Source organism: Grus americana, chromosome Z (assembly GCF_028858705.1).
Source record: "Grus americana isolate bGruAme1 chromosome Z, bGruAme1.mat, whole genome shotgun sequence".
NCBI classification, from domain to species: domain Eukaryota; kingdom Metazoa; phylum Chordata; class Aves; order Gruiformes; family Gruidae; genus Grus; species Grus americana.
Genome location: NC_072891.1, coordinates 67617826 through 67637444, shown reverse-complemented (window position 1 = coordinate 67637444; position 19619 = coordinate 67617826). Strand labels below are relative to the sequence as shown.

General features: G+C 41.4%; 1 protein-coding gene across 5 annotated transcripts in view; it reads left to right on the top strand.

Moving 5' to 3' along the window:
* The window catches only part of LOC129199611 (zinc finger protein 474), a 39611-nt gene extending 21112 nt beyond the window's left edge, over positions 1-18499 (top strand). For 2 of the 5 annotated variants that reach the window (XM_054810365.1, XM_054810366.1), the window contains one exon: positions 8537-12439. In XM_054810365.1, the coding sequence (XP_054666340.1) occupies positions 8537-8706 (170 nt within the window). In that variant the 3' untranslated portion in view covers positions 8707-12439. Of the gene's footprint in view, positions 1-578; positions 2012-8536; positions 12440-18361 lie in introns of those variants that run through there. The other 3 variants (XM_054810368.1, XM_054810369.1, XM_054810367.1) reach the window with 3 other exon arrangements.
* The last annotated feature ends 1120 nt before the right edge of the window (positions 18500-19619 follow it).

The window sequence follows — 19619 nt, the reverse complement described above, 5'->3', positions numbered from 1 at the left end:
AAGCTGTGGCTTAAAAGAACAGTAGGTTCTGTCTGTAAGGTTTTAGGCTTACCTAAGCTTTACTCCACTTGGCAAAAATTCCATAGACTTCAACAGGAAGAAAATTGGACCCCTTGTCCAGAGCAGTACAAAGAGCATATTTTCAAGTACTATACACTCCCACCCATTGCCATGGTCAGATAACACATGCTCATTAAACAGCACTTGAAGTAAAGCCAAAAAGTGAAATTTGCTGATAACAGTATGTATGCAAAGATGTTAATAATTAGCTGAGAATGCATATCATAACACACAGCATGATGTTTTCTCTGTACTCTCATACAATACAAAATGATTCAGTTTGAAGTTAATTTAATTCAACCCCTGGGACAAAAAGCAGAGTTTTTTTAATATATTTTTTACTCTTTTGCTTCTTTCTTTTCTTTCTTTTTCATTTTCAAAAGCAATATGGTTTGGTTAAACTGAAAGGCTCAGTCAACAGGTATTTCCTGAAAATATTTTCCATGAAGAGTTGAATGTGGGTCTCCAAAATGAAAGCTGATACTTTCTTTTTTTTTATTATTTTATTTATTTTCCAGCCAAAGGTTTCTATGATCTTGATTCTTTAAATGAGGCTGCCTGGATCAGCGCCCAGAACCAGCTAGTTCCATGTGATATTTGTGGGCGTACTTTTCTTCCAGACAGACTGATCGTCCACCAGAAGTCCTGTAAACCGAAGCCTGCAGCATGAAGTGGATGTAACACACATGCATATATATGCGTGCATGCTCACACACACCCGCCCCACACACACATATGTGTCTGTGTGTGTGTGTGGGGGGGGTTGGTGTAAGCATAAATACACACACATGCACCCATACCTTTAACCCAAGCTATGAGAGAAATAAAATCCAGCTGGAGAGCCATGAGCATCAAAACTGCAGTGTGTCCACATGATCCAAAACCCTCCAGCGTAAAATGGTAGTGTAAGGTCAAATATGGTGATTTTTTAGCCCAGCAGTAGCAAAAATGACTCTTCATTTCTGTCAGTCAGGTAGCATCACCTTGAAACCACAGTTTGAGAGGGATAGCATACGAGAGGGATCTTAACTATCATCTTCCTTCTTCTGATCCTGTGCTTTGTTTGGTGCAGGAGAACCCAAGTGAAGAATCCTGCCAGGTTGCTTTCTGAATTGCTGTGCTGTCTTCATCTCTGTCAGTCAAATGTGGGATGTTCTCAGCCCCACTCCCTTCACAGCCTTTCAGATTTAGCTATCTGGACCTTTGAAAGAAGTTTGAACTTCTGCATGCATTTCCAATTTTACATGGCATGTTTGGTTTTTTGCATTCAGTGATGGTCAGAAAGAAATGAGCCACAGCCGTTAGAGGTCTTTCACTGCGGACATCCCCAAGAGAGTATCCCACAGGGATCCAGCCTGTGATCTTGCTTTTCAACAGATCTGTGAGACTGGGAGAGGTGGTTTAATGTCAGGAGCTCTGTTGTCCACAAGGACATTTTGCTACATGTCCTTCTACTCAGTGAATATATTCACCCACTGTTTCAGAAACTGAAGCTTCAGGCAACTTTTAGGAAATGAGAGTTTTGATGAGGAGTAACTCATTGACTGGAAGCAAAGCCAGAGTGATGCTGATCAGGAAAATTAATTCTTTGAAAATTTTGTTTTCCCTCTATCAAAGACTTGTCTAATTAGTGTAAGGAGGTCTCATCAGAGAAATCAAGTAGCTCCATTGGGTTTGTTGGTTTTGGGGGTTTTTTTTGTATCCTTGTCCATCTTTGGCACAAGACTATTCATTGACTCCCTCTCAGAGCTTAAATCCATGGAGCACTCCAGTGTTCACACCTTTGTGGGACAGTGCAGCTCATGAAGCCCTTGACTGCTACAAGGAAAACATTCCCATGTAAAGGGATCCAGCCTTGGGGTGGAAGCAGAGACTGGCTGATTTTAGAAAGCACCCCAAAAGTGCCTTTTTCTTGGATCATTTCTTGCTTAAGAATGATACTGACCATGTGATTTATCGCAGCTCAATAAACAAATCATGCTCAATATTTTAGAAGTTAGAGGAGCACATCTTTGTCATGAACTCCATAAAAGAAAACATATTTTTATGTCAAGCCAAAACAAGTATGGTTTGCCAGATGTCTTCAATAAAATACCACGCTGCTCTCGGTGCCAAATGTGACCATAACAGAGTGCCAGTATGGGCAAGAAGAGTAGGTATTACATAAGAAAGCAGTGAGGAAGGTGTTTGAATGTGCTATTTTGAAAAATGCTATTATGTTACGTAGCAGAACCAGTGCCAAAGCACATCAGTGAATAGGTTAAACACATGAAGGAATTAATAGTCACTTTAACAAGGTACAGCAGAGAGCACTTTTAGTATTATTTTACTCACTCTGAAGTATTTTATTAAGTAGTCAGTGAGGTTATTAAAAAAATATTACAAAATCCAGTACAGATTGTTAACCAGCAATGCAGGCTTTCTGATAGCACAAAAGAAAGCGTACCTCAAGTATGTTTTCATCTTCAGGCTTAAGGCCTAGAGCTGGCTGTTACGTATTGTATGACCAATGTGACTTTTCTCAGAGCATTCACGCTTACTATTGTACTCACAAATCAGATGAAGTGGATGTCTTCATACACACTAAGATGAAATATGGGTACCAGCAACTTTTCTTTTCTAAGCTATCAAGCTGTGTGATTTGTGGCGTAAGTGAAATAAGAAGTAATATCATTGTTCTGTTATTAGAGGAACGCTCCTGGCTCCAGCCCTGGCGGGCTGTTAATTCAGACTGGGAGAGGTACCAGCATTCTTTGGTGAAAATAATTTCCAAAACAATCAATGGCACCTCAGCAGCCCTTTCATCTTCAGAATGAGAATTGTATTGTCTGAAGATAGATATCTTCAGAAGTCAAAGGTTCAGTTTCTGTTCTACAGCGCAAAGCTCTGTAAACCCTGCAGATCTGTCCTTGTTAGTGTTTCCAATGTAAGGAGAGTCGCTGGTGGAGCTGAACCAGTGCCATCCCTCCTCCTTTTGGCTGGGAGAAGGCATGTGGCCTGAGGGAAGAACAACAAGGGCACTGGTTTGTGATTGCTAGACTGGCTCCTAGGAGCTGTTGGCAGGCAACATACACTGCAAGACCCTGGAGGCTGTTGTAATTCATATCAAGTGCTGGCCTACTGAAGGGCAGCTTGGTAGTTGAGGATTATGGATGTCATGCAATTCCGCCTTCGTATCCCCTCTTCTTCTCCTTGGAACTCTCTTCCTCTTCTATGACCCCTCTGCCTTTTGTCAGACATAATAAGCATTTTTTGGCTACATCTGCCTCACTGAGTCATTGAGCTTCATTACAGAGTCACTTCAAGAGCAGAAACATGTTTTGAAGAAACTAAACAGCCTCTGCAGAGTCACTGCAGTCTTTGGCATTAAAAAATTAGCCCTGCCTTTTGGTAGGATTCAGATGTCAGTCTCTGTGTCATTCTGAAAGTTGGATTCGGGGTCCTAACGACTTTAGACCTGTCAGAAATTTCACCCAGAGCAGTTTTTCTGTGTTTCATTGTCAGCTCTACTCTTGTCTATTTTTTCTTTTCTGAATTATTATCCCAAAAAGCAATAAAATCTGCCTGATGAGCTGAGCAGAATGTTTATAAACAATCACAAGAGTACTGATATTAACCGCACTTTCAGTGTGCTGTTGTGCCTTGCCCACTGTACGGGAGTTCCTGAAGCCATAAGCCTGAAGTACAGCCTCCACATAAGCCTTTGAGGGAGTCAAATGAGGATGTGGCAAATTTAGAGCTGCCTTGGCTTATAGGCAATTGCTGATCAGCTCTGAACTTAACGTGGGATCTATGATATGGTGAGCCTTACCACTCACAGAGGCAAGTCAATATTGGGCTGCGAGGGCTCTGATGGTGAGACCAGAGCATGCAGGAACTCAGCAGGAGGCAACAGCCCTCAGAAAGACCTCAGAGGTTGTAACATCCCCTTCCCTCAATAACATTGTGGGTACAATTATTTTCAAAATATGTAGAAATATAAAAAGCACTGACATGGGAGTGCATATCATCCCATTTCAAACACTGACAAGATATCACTGTCACTCACTTCTCTAAGTTACTCTGTCATGAGCTTTTCTGCTGAGCTCACCAGCCCTGTTGTTGGTTTGTGCCAATGCTGATGGTGAGTTCTGTGGCAAGATTTCTTCACTGGGAGAAACACTGATAATGCCTTCATGGTTTGCACTCAACAGAGTTAAAATGAGATCTGAAGAGCATTTTTCATTATTGCTTGGCGTTCCGACTTTTTTGCAGAAGAGGAAAAGGAAATGAGAAATTGAGCTACTTTGCTTCCTTTGTTTCTGTACTTCAGTGATTTGTCACTTAACCTTTTCTTGTCCACTGTTGGCTCATGGTGATTTCCATCTCAATCCCATGTTTCCTACTGGCACAACACATCTAAAGAGCTGAAAAATGTTTTCCTGTACTTCAAAAACAATGACATTCCATCTCGTTTGCCTCAAATGTGATGATAGCAGCTAAAACTATTCCTGGACAAAATATACAGAAAGTCAGAACATGGATCGTCAAGCAAAGTTCAATCACATTAAACAAATGAGCATCCACTTTTAGACCATAAACAAGATCCCTGACATTTTAGATTAGCCAGTTGAACCTACCAGTTCCAATAAAAAATTAAACATTTTAGAAAACCAATTCTGAAGATCATAGTCAAGTTAGATGAGTTGGAAAAACTTAAAAGACTGCAAACTTCAAAAATTGGACATTAATGAAAGAACCCATGACTGCAGATAAACATTATATGTAAAATGATATAGTTTAGCAAATTGAGAATGTCACAGTCCTTTAGTTACCATACAAGCTTCAAAAGGTCCCACATCTTTAAGGGCAGTAGCAAAAAAATGCCTAGCAGGTCTTAACAAAACAATTTCATGGACGCTTTTTCTTAAAGACTACCAGCACTTAGTAGACCACAGCTTGAGGAATAAAAAATTTGTAAATGCAATGTCAGTTTCTATCTAAAATTAGTTAGAACCTACATAGATCTGTGAATTCTCTCTCCATGGCATAGACCTGGAAAATATATAGCACTCTATAGAAATTATGCTTTCCTGACCACTGACAATTTGTATGCTTAAGCTTTAGTTTCAGATTTGCAAACATAAAATTTGGTTTCACTGAAGCCAAGTCCCACTCTAGCATATGGGTATAGGATGGAGCCAGTAAGGTTAAGGGATCGATCAGATGTTGACACATATATGCCTTAATCAAATTAGTTCCTGGAGGTTTTATGATGGTGCACAAGCTTTCATGGCCTATGTTTGTTTAACAATAGAATTTCATAATTGAGAATGAAACTTGGTTTTATTACCCAGTTCAGGGAGCTGGTCCATGCAGAAGGAATTCTAGGGAGGCTTTTGTCTGAATCAGTGTTTTCTGCAGGGGTCCTGTCTGCCCAGGCCAAAAAAACAGTTTGCAAAAGTCTAAGAAATACATTACAAGTAGCCAATTGTATCTCTGAATTAGGTAGTAAAGACTTCAAAGGAAGCAATTAAAAAGTAGAAACTGAAAGATACATATCTTTTAAAAATCTTTGCATCTTCAGGAGCCTCATTTCTCCAAGAATGTAGATCCCAGCCCCATCAATCATGTAAATAATAAGAGAAAACTGCTTCTGAAAGCAAGAACAGTTGACCTGCGATATGATTTGTCCCTGGATTTGGAAGTTGAGTCAGACTGCAAAGTCAGAATGGGTTAAGAAGGTCTTCAGAGCAGCAGTGAGAGAGATCTCTGGACAAAAAAATTTAAGATATGGTCTCAAATGGAAGATAAGCTGCCAGTCTGGTCAGAAAGAGGAGATTGATTTCAAAACAAGTAAGAGCTTTGCCTTCCTTACTTTCTCTGGTGCCTTGAAGGGAGGAAGATTTACCTAGGTTAGCTCATAGGACTTTTAAATATAAATGGTTAGGAAACTGGTTCTTTCAGGTTAGTTTCACACTTTATTTTTGTAATACATACAATTCAAAATAAGTTGTATTTACTACTGTCTATTTATACCCAGTTTAAAGGCTGGAAAGATGTAAAGAAAGGGCACTGCCAGATGCAGCTGGTGACAGAAAGCAGGTTTCCAAGACCTCCTTCTCCAGTCTACTCCCTCTTTGCACAAGTGCTGTGGGTATTAGTGTCTAGGAGGCAGACAGAGTATTTCAGGAGCAAGATCAGAGCACAGACTATGGTACCAGAACATGGTAGTCCAGTGGGCAATTTGGGTAGTTTACTTATGAAAGAGAACCTCATGGGCCTCGTGCAGCCCAGACTCAGGTGAGCACAAAAAATGCTATTAAAAAGGCACCATAGCCTTCCTTGTAGTTGTCTTCCTCCCTGCGTCTCCTCCTCCACCATTTAGCCTTATTTGATGCATTTGGACAGAGGTATCTTCTCCGAATACCTCTTGGAGAAGTTACACTTCTCAGTGTACTGGCACGAGGTTGCAAAATCTGTGCGGCACAGAAGAAGGAGTCAGAGACACAGATCACACTGCACACTTCATGTTACAAAGTGATAAGCTGCATGCACCAAAATGATATAGCAGAACCACATGGAGGGTTTTTAATCCCTTAATATGTAATATTTACATTATATCATTGGGAAGATAAGATTTAAAAAGAATATGCAGCTTGGAAAACACAGCCGTGGCTGTGAGAATAAAGAGGCTCAGTCTGTTCAGCTTATTGAAGGGAAGGCAGAGAGGCTGCTTGATCTGTCATGCATGTGGTATTTAAGCTCTGTATTTTTAAAAAACAAACCAAGTTCGAAGGTAGAAATAAGTACTTAACAATCACAAAATTCCAGTTCTGCATACTTGACCTTGACATGCCCAGGATGCTGTGCAAGTATTATAAACTCATCTCATTTAGGTAACATAGCTGACTAGATACCAAATTCCTCACTGGCATGGCACTAAAAATACCCAGTAAAATTTCTGGAATATCTGGTTTAGCAAAACTTACACGTCTGAAAAGACAAGGGAGGACACTCAGGCCAGCTTAACTCAGCTCTTCTGAAACAGTCAATGGGAAGTATCTGTGGGTCCTGTAGTGTTTTCCGTACAATATGGTCTGTGAAGCTGACCTGAATGCCAGAGGGATTAACCCCTAGTCAGTTAGTAAAAGTGTGACTGTGGTATGAAGTTGTCTGGACAGGCAGTTTCTTTTCAAGGGAGGTAAGAGGCCCTTCTACTTCACCTGTGAGTCTGTGGTCAAAGGAGATTGGTGCTTACAAACATCAAGAGATCCAGCTGTCCTTAAATAGAGAACTGTAAGTTGTCTGAATGATGGAGCAAGCTGTTGGCTTGTGCAAAGGTTTGTCACATTGTTAGGAAGGAGCTGAAGATGATCTGTGGACTTGATGATGAACAAGTGACAAGTATAATGTTAGGCAGCATAGTATTTCTAAGAGTGAAGAGTGGAGGGAGCTCCTCTCCAGTAGAGCTCACAGCAAGGATATATATGTTATGGATGTCTTGAAATTTCATATAAGAATTAAGAAAAGGTTTCTGGAGTCTAATCAGAGCTATAGTTTGATTTCTTCCTGACTGTGACCCTCTCAAATGTTGGTAGACTGTACTATTTTAAAGAAAACCTACATGCAGAGAAGGGGAGGTGGTAGCATATGTCCCAAGGTCCCTGATCAGTGATTCCAGACCAAGAACGCTAGTGCTAACTTCCATGTCAGGGGTGCACACTGAACATCAGCACATTCCAGGCAAGCCTAGGAGTTTCACAGCACTCCAAAAAGCTCAAGGACTCTCTTCCCTAATAGCTGGCACTGCTTTATAATGCAGTTCCAGCAATCCAGGGAAAGATCAACTCATAGTTGTCTGAAGCCAAAGTTTAACACAACACAGCCCTTATTCTGTTTTCTCTGCTTCTTGAGAGTTTCCTTAGTCCAGTTTATAGCCTCCATCTGTCTGTATCATCCACCATTTGAGTCCTACAGTTTTTTTCATGCCCAAAACCTGATTACAACATCTCTCTTCACAGATGGTTGTTTTGCTGGTGACTTTGTTGGCTCACTTATGGGCTAGACTTTCATATTTTCTTTTCAAATCTACTTTTCTTGATGTATTTTCATTCGTTTAAATAAAATTGCATAGAAAATTCTGCACAGTACAATTACAGTGATAGAGCTAATTAGTTTAAAACAACCATATGAAATAGCTATTCTTTGGCATCCAAAAGCTGCAGTATCATACCAGTAAAATGAACCAGCCCTTGCAGAACCATTTAGAGATATTTTTTAGGGACAAAATCAGCATGAAGGTATGGCGAAGCTTTGCTTCCTTCATTAGTGAAAACTGTCATGAAAATTCAGCTTAACTGGCATTGGGAGTGGCAGTCTCCAATGCAAGCAAGATGTTTGTCATGAATAAAGAGTGGAGCAGGAAAAGGATGGCAGTTTTTGAGAGCAGAGTTCCAGTACATACCCACTGCTTTTCTACATTGTGGTTATGCAGGTGTTTCAGATCAGTTCCACTTGGGCCAACGAGGAGGTTTGGGAGTTTCTGAGAGAAAAGCTGTAACTGAAGCTGACAACATGGCTATGCTACAGTCTGCAGCATTACATTCAAATGTCCAGGTAATTTCAACGTACCAAAATCTGACCTCGAAAGCAGTCAAAAAATGATAGTCCAAATAGGCTAATATATTCTGTTTGCAGGCAGATTTTGCAGCATATGTGACCTTCCTTGCTCTTAAGGTCAAATTCTGAAATGTGCCTGCCTGAACTTTAAAAATACCCTGGGTACTTCTACTCATGTTTGTCCTGGTTTTGGCTAAGATAGAGTTAATTTTATTTCTGGTAGCTGGGATAGAGCTGTGTTTTGGATTTGGTATGAGAATAATGTTGATAACACACTGATATTTTTAGTTGTTGCTAGGTAGTTGTAGAGTCTACACTAAGTCAAGGACTTTTCAGCTTCTCACGCCAGTCTAATGGAGAGTGGAGACTGACAGCAGACTATCGTGGCCTGACCGAGGTCATAAGGCTGCTGAGTGCTGCCATGCTGGACGTGCTGGAACTTCAGTATGAACTGGAGTCAAAGGCAGCCCAGTGGTACGCCACAATTGGTATCGTGAATGTGTTTTTGTCAATTGCTTTGGTGTCAGAGTGCAGGCCACAGTTTGCTTTCACTTGGAGGGGCATCCAGTACACCTGGAACCGACTGCGCTAGTGGTGGAAACACAGCCCCACCATTTGCCATGGGCTGATCCAGACTGCACTGGAATGGGGTGAAGCTTCAGAGCACCTGGAATACACTGATGACATCATCGTATGGGGCAACACAGCAGAACAAGTTCTTGAGAAAGGGAAGAAAATAGCCCAAAACCTTCTGAAAGCCAGTTTTGCCATAAAACAAAGTCAGGTCAAGGGACCTCCACAGGAGATCCAGATTTTAGGAATAAAATGGCAAGGTGGATGCCATTAGATCCCAAAGGATACGATAAAAAAATAATTTCTCCACCAACTAAAAAGGAAACACAAGCTTTCTTAGGCATTGTGGTTTTCTGGAGAATGCATATTCCAAATTACAGTCTGATTGTAAGCCTTCTTTATGAAGTGATCCAGAAGAAGAACAATTGCAAACAGGGCCCTAAGCAACAACAAGCCTTTGAACAAATGGAACAAAAAATAGTTCATGCAGTAGCCCTTGGGTCACTCTGGGCAGGACCAGATGTCAGAAATGTGCTGTACACCACAGACGGGGAGAATGACCCTACCTGGAGTGTCTGGCAGAAAGCACCAGGGGAGACTCGAGGTCAAGTTTGGGGGGGTTTTGTAGTCAGGGATACAGAAGATCCAAGACCTGCTATGCTCCAACTGAAAAAGAGATATAGGCAGCATATGAAGGGGTTGAGTTGCTTCAGAGGTGGTCAGCACTTAAGCACAGCTCCTCCTGGCACCCCAACTGCCAGTGCTGGGCTGTATGATCACAGGCAGGGTCCCCTCTACACATCATGTAACTGATGCTGTGTGGAGTAAGTGGGTTGCACAGATCACACAGCAGGCTCAAATAGGAAACCTCAGTGGCCCAGGAATTCTGGAATTAATCATGGACTGGCCAGAAAGCAGAGATTTCAGAATATCACCAGAGGAGGAGGTGACACGTGCTGAAGAGGCCCCACCCTATAATAACCTAACAGAAGATGAGAAGCAATATGCCCTGTTCACTGATGGGCCCTGTCGCATTGTGGGAAAGCATCAGAGGTGGAAGGCTGCTGTATGGCCTGTACATTGAGTCACAGAAGCCTTGGAAGGAGAAGGTGAATTGAGCCAGTTTGCAGAGGTGAAAGCCATCCAGCTGGTTTTAGACATTGCTGAACAAGAAAAATGTCTGGTGCTCTGTCTCTATACTGAGTCATGGATGGTGGCAAATACCTCATGGGGTGGTTACAGCAATGGAAGCAGAGCAACTGGCAGTGCAGAGGCAAACCCATCTGGGCTGCCTCATTGTGGCAAGATATTGCTGCCCAGCTAGAGGAGCTGGTTGTAAAAGTATGTCATGTAGATGCCCATGTACCCAAGAGCTGGGCCACTGAGGGACATCAAAACAACCCGCAGGTGGATCAAGCTGCTAAGACTGAAGTGGCTCAGGTAGATGCAGACTGGTGATAAGGGTGAATTATTTATGGCTCAATGGGGCCATGACGCCTCAGGCCATCAAGGAAGAGATGCAACATATAGATGGGCTCATGACTTAGGGGTGGACTTGACCATGGATGCTATTGCACAGGTTATCCATGAATGTGAAACATATGCTGTGATCAAACAAGTCAAACAGTTAAAGCCTCTGTGGTATGGAGGACGATGGCTGAAATATAAATATGGGGAGTTCTAGCAGATTGATTACATCACACTCCACAAACCCACCAAGGCAAGCGCTATGTACTTACAGTGGTGGAAGCAGCCACTGGATGGCTGGAAACACATCCCATGCCCCATGTCACCACCCAGAACACTATCCTGGGCCTTGAAAAGCAAGTACTGTGGCAACATGGCACCCCAGAAAGAATTGAGTCAGACAATGGGACTCATTTCCAAAACAACCTCATAGACAGCTGGCCAAAGAGCCTGGCATTGAGTAGGAGTATCATATGCATTGTCATGCACCAGCCACCAGTGATAAAACCTTGAATGATACAATGGATTGTTAAAGACTACACAGAGAGCAATGGGTGGTGGGACCTTCAAACGTTGGGATACACATTTAGCAAAGGCCACGTGGTTAGGCAACACTAGGGGATTTACCAATCGAGTTGGCCCTGCCCAATCAAAACGTTTACGTACTGTAGAAGGAGATAAAGTTCCTGTAGTGCATATAAAGAATACGTGAGGGAAGGCAGTCTGGGTTACTCCTGCCTCATGCAAAGGCAAACCCATCTGTGGGATTTGCTTTTGCTCAAGGACCAGGGTGCACTTGGTGGGTGATGTGGAAGGATGGGGAAATCTGATGTGTACCTCAAGGAGATTTGATTTTGGGTGAGAATAGCCAATGACTTAATTGTACAATGTCGATTGCTACATAATATTGCATGTCATCATTACTATGACTGCTGTATGCCATAACAATGGTATTACAGTAATAATCACCCAGACTAATGAACTTTGGTGAAACCAAGCAAGGTACAGAGGTGATGAAACCAGAACTGGCTTCAGCAATGAGCACTGAGCAACTTCCTTGAGATTGACAACTTCAACCTGCAGATTGTGAGCATGGACCACACCAGATACACCAGCCGCAAGCTCCAGATGCAGCATGCAACAATCCAGCATCACACACATCGCTCCTGCCCTGAGAGACTGTTATGACAGATGGAGCCCAAAAGTCATGGACTAAAGGAACTCAACAGACATTTTAGAGACATTGCCCGTAGACTAAGGGAATGATATCTGTGTGTACATATCAAAAGACAGGAAAATTGATGGTGATTAATTGGAATGCATTGGGAAGTATAGGACCTTGGCATGATGTAGATGGTGTGGAAAAGGGGTGGATACTGTCCTGGTTTTGGCTGAGATAGAGATAATTTTATTTCTAGTAGCTGTTATAGTGCTGTGATTTGGATTTAGTCTGAGAATAATGTTGATAACACACTGATGGTTTTAGTTGTTGCTAGGTAGTTGTTGTGTGTATACTAAGTCAAGGATTTTACAGCTTCTCACCCCCTGCCAGGCGCACAAGAAGCTGGGAGACCACAGCCAGGACAGCTGACCCAGGCTGGCCAAAGGGATATTCCCTGCCATATAGTGCCGTGCTCTGGATATGACTGGGGAAGCTAGCTGGGAGGCAGGATGGCTGCTCAGAAACAGACTGGGCATTGGGGATTTTTTTTTGCATGTGGCAAGCAATTGTATTTGTGCATCACTTGTTTTATATTTATTGCTATTGCTGTTGTTATTTTTTTTATTCTCTTCCTTTGTTATCTTATTAAATTGTCTTTATCTCAACCCACGAGGTTTGGGGTTTTTTTCCATTCTCCCCACCATCCCCTTGTCAGAGGAGGGGTAAGAGGGCAGCTGCATGGTGCTTAGCTACCAGCTGGGGTTAAACCATGACAATGTGACATTTCACAGTGTGCATTACCTTAAGTCTAGGAGCAATAGCAAGGTAGAACCCTTTGAAGAATGCCAAATATGTGAAACATTTTTTTCAATTGCATGTTTTCTCAGAAAAATGTAACATTTGTAAATCCTCTGAACTGGGGGGGGGGGGGGGATGGGAGAAACAAAGGAATACGCCAGTGAAAGATGAACATTGTTAGGGTTGGATCTTTTGCCAGGTTTAAGAAGTTGTTTTCTGTCCCTGTTCAATAGCATAATGGCAAAGGGAGAAAAATCAGTTTAGGATAAAAAATAGAGGACCGAACCATTTCTACAACTTTGTTTTTGAGTTTCAAAAATATATTTTCACACCTTATTTTAAATTTCATTTAAAAAATCTTTCCCATTCAGTAATTCCCCAAATTTAATTTCATTTGTTTTCCAAAAGCTTTTTTTGTGGAAGAAGGAGTATTATTATTACAGAACATATGACACTAATGGCAAAGTCCCACATGCAGCAGTTTCCTACTAGTCCCCACTCTCTTGATTTTTCCAAATCTGAAGAGAGAAAAGGTGGTTGGAAGGCACTTTGTTTTGCTGCAAACTTGTCACCAATTTTGGCCATCACTTACATCTACACCAAGTGTGCCACATCATCTTGTAGATGAGCTGCATTGCATAAAACAATACAAAACAATAACTGCATTGACACAGTTGATTACAGTTTGAAACTGATATAATCTCACAGTAGCACACACAGCACTCTACAATATTTTTATAAGCACAGAAGTGACTAAAATATTCAGCATGGAGGAGTCAATTATTCTAGAAAAAAAGATTCGGGTACTTGTTGTTACCCTTTCTTCGTAGTGTTAGATACTGCACTGTAGCAAGAACACCCCACTATTCAGTACGTCAAATATATTTTACCCCTTCTTGCAAACAGATACTTTCATATGCGGTAAGATTTGCCAAACATGCACCTTAAAAATGGATTTACTTACATTTTAACAAAAAACTATTTGAAAAATTAATATGTTTTGTGAAGAAGAGTTAATGTTTGGGGATTAGCCCAAGTGTAAAATAGGGAGAAGTGGAGCCATTAGCACTGATGATTTTGGGGTTTTTTTCAGTGACTCTGTCTGATCATTTAATTTTAAATGATTGTCCACTCTATATCTGCAAGAGGCATTTGAAAAACAGCGCACATTTGTGAAAGATCTTGTTGATGTGCTTTGTTTGCTCACGAATCGACAAAGCCCAGCAGGTGGCAATATAAGCACTTCTCGTAATTTGAAATCATTAAACCCTTGTCGTCCAATATCATTATTATGATTTAGTCATTTATAGCTCTGACTTGCGTGGAAAATAAGCCTCAACACTGAAGGTGATTTTATTCTCTAAAATAATGCAAATTCCATGTGTGAGAATCTGGCATTCTTTCCATCTCTGGATCCTTCTTGTTTCTTTGGGATTTACCAAGTACTATTACATTCATCTCATGTTGAACAGACTGTCTTGCAGTTGCAGAGAGCAGATTACATCTAGAAACACACTTCAGATATTTTCTTTATTTCTGTAAGTTGACAGAGTGAGCTCTGATCAGAGATTTCCCCTGAAATGCTGTTCTAAGTGGTTTTTACATATGAGTCACACGAAGTAAATATTCTCATCTGGTTAAGGTTTCAAAGGGTTTTTCTCTATCTGCAATTAATCAACTTCCTTCAAAAGCTCATATGACTTCAAGGTCAAGTCTCCTGATAGCTAACTGATTGCTGGTTACTTTTGTACATGAATGTATACTGTTTAGGGATGAGTGAAAATACTTGAAATCGGAGTAGAAAGTTTTACTTCTAAACAGACTCAAACAAAGAGCTCATGGAAAAAGTCATGTGTAGGTTACAAAGGGTTTATTTAAAGAAGGTGTTTCTAGCTATAAACTACTTTCATCAAGTGATGTGAATATCTGTATGTGCTTAGAGAAATATATAGAGAAAGCGAGCCTAGTGGACATCAAGCTTTCTTCCGGGCTTCTGGGTACTGAAGTAACTGGAGAGTCCCCCAGGGTGAAATTAAGAACTAAAAGTGCTGGAGAGCCTCTGGAAACTTTGCAAGGACTGCTAAGAGATCTGACAGACTCTAATAACTGTAATACTTTGCACTCCCATCGCACCTTCCATTCAGAGCTCTCCAAGTACTTTTAAACCAGCCATTAGTTAAGGCTTACAGCCTCTGCCAGGCAAGGCTCATTAACGCTGTTTTAAAGTTGGGAAACTGATTGCTGGAGTGCAAAGTTACAAATCAGTCCTGTTTTCCTCTGCTCACCCTGGCCTCCAAGAAATGGACCCTGACTAAGCTGTTTACTAGGTACTTGAGGTTTGCCAGAAGCATGATCTTCTGAACTATGGCAGACAATCTTGAAATTAAAATTCATATTTAATATTGCAAGACCAGTTCTAGAATAAGCCAGATGCAGATAGACCAATCTGCCTATGTAAAATCTTTGGCATTTTCTGTAATGTTGAGGAGAAACAGGTCTTTGCAAATACAGTCCTAAACAGGGATTATGGAGAGTAGAACTTGTTGCTTCTGCTCACAGTGGTACAGTTGCTTGAGAAATGTGTTGAGTAACCTGCTCAACAACAGGTCTTTTATTCTCCAGTTATTCTCATGCTACTTACAGTCATGTCACGCATCTGGAGTGAAAGATGTCTTTACCGCAGACAAACCATGTACGAATGAGAGACGAGTTCACTCCAAGCATTCCTCCTGACTCCCAGATGGCCCTAAATCTCATGAAGGAATCCTTCAATAATTTCCCAACCCACCATGTGCCAAGGAAGCCAGAAGCTATCCTTATGCTATATGAGAACAATTCACAGGATGCTATAAATACCTACATCTGACATGCTACACAGCAATTTTCTCAGCATTTAGCTGTTAGCTTTCTGGTACATTTTTTTTGTTCTTTTGCCTCTAATCATGGGAATTTATTTTTTTTTTCCTATTTTGCTCTTTCCTGTAAAAAAAAAAAAGGAGTGGAAAAAAGAAGAAAGAAAAAAAAAGAAAAAAGAAAAAAGAAAAAAAAAGAAAAGAAAAAAAAGAAAAAACGTGCTATCTCAGGCCTAGTCCCAGTCCTAGTCACACATGCGGTCCAGAGGAGATCACTGTCTTCCTTCTGGCCAGCCTATGCCGGTCTTCCCAGAGACAGCATCAGGAACCTGAGCAGGTTGCTTCTGCTGGCTACCACAAGACCTGAGGCCTCGCCAGTGAGACAGATGAAGACCATCTTTTTTCTAAATCAGACTGTCTGACAGCCCCTCATGGGAAAAGACCACAGTCTGACAAGCCGAAATTGGCCAGTACTGCATCATGGTACTGCTCGTGGTCTCTGACTCCCTGGCCTTGGGGCCTGGCCTTCAGATGGTACCCCTTGTGGAACAAAAGCACCAGGACTCTGGCCACCATCAGCATCTGGTTTTGATGAAAACAACTCAGAGGCAAGGCCACCCAGTGGGCGCTGGGCGGTCACCTCCCTTTCCCTGCCTATCCAATGTTATGTAGACCCTCAGCTACCAGGCAGGAGCCCTGCGTCAGTGAGGATGCAGCTTGGCTAACATGTGTTTCAACCTGGGGAAAGAGGAGGTGGGAGGTGGTTGGGAGAAGAAGCACATTTGGAGGGTGCTGGGTGGAGTATGGAAACTGTCAGCAGCTTCCAGCGCTTTCCCACATCACTCCTCCCTGCTGTGAACCACCCACGGGCTGCATTGAGGAGCTTGCTGGCTTAGTGGCAGCTTCCCATGCCCAGAACTGCCACCGCTGCGTCGCCACTTGGCTCCCCCCAGCCCTGAGTGATGCGCACAGCGACAGCGACGATTTCCATTCTACGTGGGGCTCCCTGAAGGCGTCTGCAGCCTGCCACAGACCTGGCACCGATCCCATGCACAGGAGACTGCGCAGTGAGCAGTTGCAAGGGATCCGAGAGCGATTCAGCTTCCCAAGTTTTGAAGTATATCGCAGGATCACAAAGTCCACCTCTTCCTAAAAGGGGAAATCCAAGTCACACTCATTGGATTAGTGTCATAAGGCTCAAATTAGTGCCCGACCTACATTTGTTTCATAACCTGGGTGTCTATTGGAAAAAAAAAAGATATACTAGTAATGCAGGCAAGGAGGTGAGCCTTTTGGATTCTAGCATGTATTGATTATATCTTCCCACTACATTCTTCAAGCCCTCTCTTTCATCTCTTCTTTTGTCCCTCCTATTTTCATTTATTATCTATCTATCTGACCACGTCTATGTTAGCTTGCTTTAAGTTTCAGCAGACATACTTTAAACATTGCCAAATCTTGATGGGGAGAGTTTCATTGTGTATGCTTTACCACAGAGTTGGAATTTTTGTGGATCAGAAACTTGATGGAATATCATATTTGCAAAAGAAAGTAAAAAAAAAGGAAAGGAAAAAAAAGGGAGGCTGAAGTGTGAACCTTGGTCTTGTTTACATCAGAGAATACAATGAAATTATTTTTGATTTCTGTGTGTGTAACTGAGATCAGACTTTGGCTGTTGCCATGTATTCTGTCAAAGGCAGAAGACCACAGTCACCTTTGGGATAATGGTCAATTATATAGCCATCAGGCTGCCTTTCCTGTGCAGGTGGTGCAATGTCATAACATGTGTTTATTCTTCCCAAGTATCTGACTTACTAGATACAAACTTCCCATTCTCTATGAGCTGTTCTGTAACAAGGAAGAAATTAATGGTCAAAATCAGTGAAAAGCCACAGAGTTCAAGTACAGACTGGACCATTGTAAGAGCTGGGGCTGGGAAGGAAGGTTTGGTTATAAGGTTATAAGCTCATGTAATTAATGTGGAGCAGAAATGGATTAAGGGAAGATGTTTGGCACCTGCAAATGTCTGCAGGTGCTCAGCACCGATTTAGGTATGACCCAGTGTGAGTATTCACAAGTGTAAAAAGAAAATTGGACTATTCCCCACACATGCATGCAGGATTACAGAGAACAGCAGGAATAGCATTTACAGTATCCTCCTGACCCTGAATTCACCTCATCCTTTTTCAGTACATAAACTACTGTAAATATCAGATGTGACATATTGCAGTTTGATGCAAGCCAGTACAAAATTGCACGTGGTTCATTTAAAGAAATACCTCCTCTTTTAGCAACTGGATAGAATCAAATATTACCACATTTCCACTGTTTCCTCTATGCACCTGATATTTATTTCTACAAGTTCTCTGTTACTATAAGAAACACAGCACATCTTGTGCAGTAATGCCAAAGAGAAGAAAATGTTTGCATTGTACTGAAGAAGAGAGATGGTTTATTTTTATCCTGGCAATGCCATTCACCTCTTAATACCTGCAGCAAACCCAGCCGAGTATTATTTTAAAGGGTGGTGAGAGATACAGTTAAATTTAAAAGGCAGCCTTCCCAATCTCTGCCCCATTTCCGTACTCAAGACAGGAATGGAGGATGTGGTTCCTGTGATGTGTTAGAAGACAGGCAGGGCCAGTTCAGGGCCCCACAGACTCTGCTTGCAAGAGTATAGACACAAACTTCTAAGAAATCTGAGCACATACAGTGAGAACCCCTGAATCTGGCTTTGAGAAGAAAAACATGCTAGATACTGGATTAGTATCTAGCTAGAAGAAGTAAATGCTAGATATTGGATTAGTGGTAATTTCCAACAGTCCTCCTGTATTCCTTTCCTCTCCAGTGTCTCAGGATGCCAGGAAGAGCAGCTGCAGCTGTTGGAGACAGGCGTGCATTAACCAACTTCGCTTCTGAGAGCTGTCACCAGTTTTCAATGGGGAGAATGTCTGGCCTTGGTCTCCACGCTAGAGTCTCCTCTAGGGAGATGACATTTTTCTGATTCACCAGGTGTCCAAACTAATGCTCTCCTTGATTTGCTGTGTCAACCTCGCCCTGATGCTAAAGCCAGCATGTCAGTTTCAGCTGGTTTTTTTTCTCAACATACACATCAACCGGGCTCTGTCTCCAAGAGTCAGACGCTCTGCACATGCTCTTGTGATGATCCAGCACTGGAACAGAGCCTTCAGGTCATGTTTCTAACTTGGTGACAAAAGAAAGTGCTATAAAATTTGAAAGTGATTCCAAAAAAGAACTAATAAATATTTTAAAATAAAATGCATCATCTTCCTCTACAAGAATGTTGACTAGCTGTGACCTAACCACTAAAAATATATATTTGAGAACAAACCCTATCCTCTAATGTGGAGATGAATGCTTCTAACTCCATCATAAGAGTTCCTGAAGAAAGAACATGTCCACAAATATAATGGGCAATGTCAGGATTTTACCAGTGATAACCAGTTAAATATTTTGCAATGAATCAACTGAGAAAACTGGAAATTAAGAATACTGAATTACCAGCTAGCTTTTCCCAAACGCTCACCTTTTATCTGTTTCCATATCACAAGCTCTGAATTCCGATCTTTGTGTCTGTGAAATGTTCTAGGAATAATAATACTTAACAAAGTGCTATGCAGCACTAATGTATTTAATAACTGCAGGATATATGGAAAACTTCTCATGAAAGACTTCGGAATACACAAAACTATTATTTTCTGTTCTCTATCTTATGCCTAAGAAATATTTTTTTCTCTACAGTCATAGAAATTTTTCTTTAAAATGTATATTTTTATTAATCAATTATTACTAAAAGCCAGTAAATATCTAAAGAGAAAATCACCCGACTTCCAGATTTAATAGCTCTACCCCTGTAAACAAGTTAATCCGCAGCAGTAGTGTGCCTCTGTATGTTTGTGTAGGTGTGTCTCTCAGGCAAAAATGTTAGCAACCAAAGATTACTTCAGAAATGAAAAAAGGAGGTGAAATACGTATGGTAGGCTTTTGTTTCAGCATCTCCAAGGTTGTTTATTATATAGTAAATTTACTATATTTTCAAAAAGTATGAAATATGCTCACAATTATGGGTGCAACACAAATGCGTC